Source organism: Bombyx mori, chromosome 21 (genome assembly GCF_030269925.1).
Source record: "Bombyx mori chromosome 21, ASM3026992v2".
In the NCBI taxonomy this organism is placed as follows: domain Eukaryota; kingdom Metazoa; phylum Arthropoda; class Insecta; order Lepidoptera; family Bombycidae; genus Bombyx; species Bombyx mori.
Window position 1 is genome coordinate 10,234,281 of NC_085127.1, and position 6,228 is coordinate 10,240,508.

At 39.2% G+C, this 6,228-nt stretch overlaps 1 protein-coding gene across 1 annotated transcript in view; it reads right to left on the reverse strand.

The window, feature by feature from the left end:
- Positions 1-5,911, reverse strand: part of NGR-A28 (neuropeptide receptor A28) — a 45,484-nt gene extending 39,573 nt beyond the window's left edge. The window contains 1 exon segment of the mRNA NM_001134254.1: positions 5,358-5,911. Coding sequence (NP_001127726.1) covers positions 5,358-5,606 — 249 coding nt within the window. The 5' untranslated portion in view covers positions 5,607-5,911.
- Between the last annotated feature and the right edge of the window lie 317 nt (positions 5,912-6,228).

Below are 6,228 nucleotides of genomic sequence, written 5' to 3' on the forward strand. Positions count from 1 at the left end.
TTCTCGCGGACTGGGTGGGCCGCGACCGCGGAAGTCTCACCTCCGGCTACCTGTGCAGACTCACAAGACATTTTACCACCATGCAAACTTCTTACCGCAACAAATCTTACCAGCCACCACGCAAACTACAATTTTACGGGTTCCACCTCTCCTACACGATGTTACTCCCACACTAAGGAAGCCAACCGCGAACACTTGTCAAGCACGCACAAGCACGCACTTCACCGGAAAAACCTGCATCCGCCAGCGGAACCCGAACACCGCCGCATCGCCAGGCACGAACGCACCGGACGTCTTATCTTACAGGTCACGACGACTTCAGATGTGTAAATTTTTCTTCCCCACGGAAACTTGCTTGCTTTCTTGTTTGCTTGCTTGCTGGAGCCCGAAGTCATCGAACATGTAGTGTTATTGGTATTGAATCGAGTAAATTCTAAAATTTCAGCGACAATTCACAGTCTCATGTCCTGGTTTACTGTACTAGTGCCATGTAACTCTAGCAGTAGTCATTGGCTTAAAAACGATTCGTGTCGGAACTACCCACTCGTCATGACAGATCCATTATTGCGATCGAAGTTTCACTTGAGATTTGCACTTGCCTTAATTTCTTGCAATAGCTTGTTACGTGTTGTATTTCCGTTAGTAAATGCCATGTGATGAAGTCGACAGTCAAACTGGGCAACATGAGCCAGAACGTAAGATGTGACGATTTCTTCGTGGCTCAGATCTTCCATCGAGTTAACAGAGACGTTATTACACGACTTACGTATGCTGCATTCACGCTCTTGTGGCGTACCACTACTAGTATTCTGATCTGCATCATGTTTTTTTTGCTGTACTTCGAACATGTTCAAACACGTCACGCCAGTGAGAGTAGAGTCCTGATCTCACTTCTGATGTAAGCTTGAGGGTAGACATTATCTTGTTGAACACCAAGTAAAACGATGTCACCTTTTGATTCCTGATTTAATCAACAATATTATGTTATCTTAACAATTCACTTTAACACTTGTCCAACTTTAACCAGTACGTACAACAGTCACTGAATCACACAACGTAACAAGGATATAGTAAGTGCACTAGGCAAGCGCAGTCCAACGAATGTTTTTCGCAAGGCACGCACCGCCTTTTTATACTAGCCGGCGCAGCTGGCTTATGAGTCACTTCTGTTGCACGAGTGGAACGACACGGCCGGCGCACCCGGCTTGTGTGAGTCACGCCTGTTGCACGTGATGTTTATTAGAAATATTGTTAACGCCGTCATATATTCATAATCAACATTACTTTAATTATCTTGGTCTGTAATATTTCTATTAAGTCATGTATTTCTAAACATGTTAACATCGAACGACATTTGTACAATAAAATCATTTTGTTTCACACTATTTTTAATTCAAATTTATTAAAATTTATTTTTAATAAAATCAACGTTAATAATATTTGTGGGCTATGGCTCGGGTGACGAGCGCTTTTAAGCGACTCGATTCTGCAAGCAATAGAATTAGTTCAAGTTTGGATAAGTATACAAAACTTCATTGTTAAATGGCTAACATTAAACACGGCCTTGTCAAATCAACGTCGGACTTACAGAAAGGACCTTCATCAATTACACTCAGTACGTCATAAATCCGTTCTTTTTAATCCTCTGTAACACGATTTCATATTATGTATAATCCCGTTTTTTTGCTTGCAACTAAAATACTCCGTTCTGCTTAGTTATATTATATAAAAAAATTTTATTGCTTAGATGGGTGGACGAGCTCAAAGCCCACCTGGTGTTAAGTGGTTACTGGAGGCCCATAGACATCTACAATATAAATGCGCCACCCATCTTGAGATATCAGTTCTAAGGTCTCAAGTATAGTTACAACGGCTGCCTTACCCATCAAACCGAAACGCATTACTGCTTCACGGCAGAAATAGGCAGGGTGGTGGTACCTACCCGCGCGGACTCACAAGAGGTCCTGCCACCAATAAGTAGTGCGACAACAAATTTCTAAACTATCGAAATTCGTGGTCTTTGAGGTCTAAATGAGGCTTCAAATAGGAGAAAATTGTATGACGTTGATGACATTTCATTCATATTTTTTGCAACTGTTTCACTCAAATATCATCGATAACGCTTCCTTGGATAGTAATCACATGCATATTCTCTCTACGCATCACATGTCCATACCACGCTAACCGCCTGTCTACTAATCTAAGCAAACAAATAATATAAAAAAAAAACATCAACCATAGTTATGCTTCACTGGATATTTATTACTGATTAGTGAATCTCTCTGTACAACTAGAGCTCTCCATACATTTCAAATCCTATCGACAAACATGTTCTTTAATGCAACAAGTCAAATAGATATCGTATCATTCTCCTGCCCTTCCCCCAGTCACCTGGGGTCGGTGCAACCTGTTTTCTCCTTCCATACTTCTGTATCATATACCATTTCTTCGTCAACTCCCCTTTTACACATGTCATCTTGCACGCAATCCATCCATTTTTTTAGGTCTATCTCTTTCTCTATATCCTTCCACATTCATAAATAACACTCTCTTACCAACCTCATTTTCATTTCGTCTCATCACGTGTTCATACCAAACGCTAACTTCTCAACTGTTCACAGGTGCCACTTTCAGACTTCCTCTAACATATTTATTCCGTATTCTATCCGTTCTTGTTACTCCACACATCCATCCCAACATTTGCATCTCTGTTGGATGCAATCTCCCTTCGTATCAAGTCAAATATATATATCAAGAAAGGGTATACCTACCTATACTAATATTACGAGGACTATGATAAATCTAAAATGGTGCATCGGCCTATATCGGGAACACAAAAAAGATTGGTTATAAAAAAGAAATACAAATGATTCTGTTGAAAATAATACAACCGAAACGGATTCCTTTATAGCTGTAAATGCTCACGCACATTCTCACGTGATATTCTTACCGGAACGGGCAAAGTAATAATATTCATGTCCGATTTAAGCGTCCTTAATTCTAATAATCAACTTATACTATAGTACATATATTCGAGAGGTATTACAAAGCTTATTTTTCCCAGTTCCATAAGTAATTTTAATGCTATCGGGTTTTCCGTTTTATTCTTTTATTGGTTTAGTACCACTGAAAACTTCCTCATGGACAGTGGCAAAACATAAGCGACCAGGTTCTTAGTAAAGTCCATATGTATATTATTATATACAAAAGTTTTTTATTTTTTTTATTGCTTAGATGGGTGGATGAGCTCACAGCCCACCTGGTGTTAAATGGTTACTGGAGCCCAAATACATCTACAACGTAAATGCGCCACCCACCTCGAGATATAAGTTCTAAGGTCTCAGTATAGTTAGAACAGCTGCCCCACCCTTCAAACCGAAACGCTGCTACTGCTACTGCTTCACGGCAGAAATAGGCGGGGTGGTGGTACCTACCCGTGCGGACTCACAAGAGGTCCTACCACCAGATCATGTGTTTAAGTCCATGTGTTTAAATGTATGTTCCCTATCTCGGCACCCTCTAGGACAATGTGAGGATTTTCATATTCAGGGAATCACCGATTGTCGGAAGTTTGGCTGCGATCGGATTTCAAACAGAATGCGAAGTATAATCAAATCGTATCGTATTCATATCGAGCGATGCAACTGAGCCGCTGTTTTTATATAATTTATATTAAATCAATATTTCAAACGAATTACGAATTCAGGTAATATTCACTAATGACTTCCACGAAGAAGAGATCACATCGTGTAATAACTAAATATATTTTCCGTAATTACTATACTTATATAAATGAGACATGAAGCTCGACACGAGGTGGATTGCGCCATTGGCCTTGTTATGTCTATGGATTCTGGTAATAATCACTTAGCAACACGTGGGCCATGAGCTCATTTACCCTAGCTATAATCAAAATGTTATTATATTTAAAACGGTCGTCAATTGACTTGACTACAGAAACTCTATTGTAAATTGATTAAGCATATATTTTTTTTATTGCTAGATGAGTGGACGAGCTCACAGCCCACCTGGTGTTAAGTGGTTACTGGAGCCCATAGACATTTACGACGTAAATGCGCCACCCACCTTGAGATATAAGTTCTAAGGTCTCAAGTATAGTTACAACGGCTGCCCCACCCTTCAAACCGAAACGCATTACTGCTTCACGGCAGAAATAGGCAGGGTGGTGGTACCCACCCGCGCGGACTCACAAGAGGTCCTACCACCAGTAATTACGCAAATTATAATTTTGCGGGTTTCATTTTTATTACACGATGTTATTCCTTCACCGTGGAAGTCAATCGTGAACATTTGTTGAGTACGTATTTCATTAGAAAAATTGGTACCCGCCTGAGATTCGAACACCGGCGCATCGCTCAACACGAATGCACCGGACGTCTTATCCGTTAGGCCACGACGACTTTGCTTTCAGGGTCAGTGCAACGTGACTTCCACAGAAAACATGATTACACTGAAGCGCATTCTGTTAGGCGTAACTTGAAACTATTATTCACCTTGACTTTCCTTTTATTTTTCTGTAGACCTTTTAAGTTAGCAGTACTGATTAATCATCGCAGCACACTTAAAAGTCTAACTTGGTGCGACCGGCTATGTCTAATCTAGTCTTAGACCAAGCCTATTGTCGTAAAAGCACTAAGTTATTTACCGAATATTAGGAAGCAGCAGCGTTCTCTGAGTATTAGGTCAATGTACTGCGATCGCTAACCGGCATTTACTGGTGGCAGGAAATATTTTAAATCCCTATGGTAGTTACCACAGCCTTGCCTCTTTTTACCGTGAAGAGGTCATGCGTTTCGATTTTAGATTGTAGATGTCTATGGGTTCTAGTAACCACTTAACACCAAGTGGGCTGTGAGCTCGTCCACTTATATAAAAAAATAAATAAAAAAAATTGTAGAGTGAGATTGGCTATTCGCTATATATTATAGTGACTGTTTTACATCAGATGGGCCGGGAGTTCGTTTACCTATCTACACCTTTTTTTTTTGTATCAAATGATATGAATATTCCATAAAACCGAATATCATATTCGAGGATCGGTTCAATTTTTTTATTTGTGAGTCATTCAGAATTAATCTCAAAAACGCCTCAAAAAGCTATCATGAGCTTCATAGTGCGTTTCCGGAAATCTTTTTTGTCACGTTAGAATAAATTACCCTCTTACGCGTTTCCTGACCGCTATAACATGTCCTTCAAACGAGGCCAGCGGAGAGTACTTAGTCAAACTCTGATATCCATAAGAGACGTTAACCACTCACCACCAAGTAGACCGTATTGTCGTCAGCCTACAGATCCAATGAAAATAAGATTATGAACAAAAGTAAAAAAAAACATACCTCCAGAGGAATAAAGTAGAATATGACGATCATATCTGCTATGACGAGATGCGTCATGAGAAGGCTGACCCTGGACTTCCTTCGCCTGTTTCGGAGTAAGGAGATCAGCACAGCCACATTTCCAACAGCTCCAATGACTAACAGTATGCTATATACTCCGATAACGAAATTCTGCTCCGGAGTAGATGTGGTGTCAGAGCACGTTGTGTCATTACAAGCTGTCACATCCATTTGCGTCGATTCATCCATGGTCTCTCACCGCACACAGAATCCAAACGTTTAGATGCAATTCAAAATTTCACTATTCAAAATTCTAAAGTTTTTTTTGGAATTTCAATTTAAAAAAAAAATATTTTATTAATTTTTAGCACAACTGTTTTTTTTTTTTTTTTAATAAGTTTAAACTGCAATTCCGTAGCTTTCGAGAACACGTCTACGAGCTCTACGCAAAGGCTAACAGTGCGACGTGTAGTCGTCGTAGTGGCGTAGCACCAACTGATGTTGCGGCCTACTGAATCTTCTTACTCTTAACTAAGAGACAGTTTTCTAAGACTCATAATAAAAAGCAATAATTCGAGTATTAAATTAAATAAAAAAAAATACAAGAACATATTATTTAAGATTTAAAATCATATTTCATTAAAAAAAACCTGATATGTTTATCATGGAAAATTCTATGCATTTTTTCTCTTTCTTGTTAGGTCATATTTACTGTATGTTATATTATTTTATCGTAAACTTTCAGAAGGAATGTCTACTGGCAGTTATACATATATTTGTTCAATACAGAGATAAAACAATATAAAACCGAAGGTGCTTTTTTTTTTCTGAAAAAGATGAATGACACGGAACCATTAGAAAGGCAGGGATC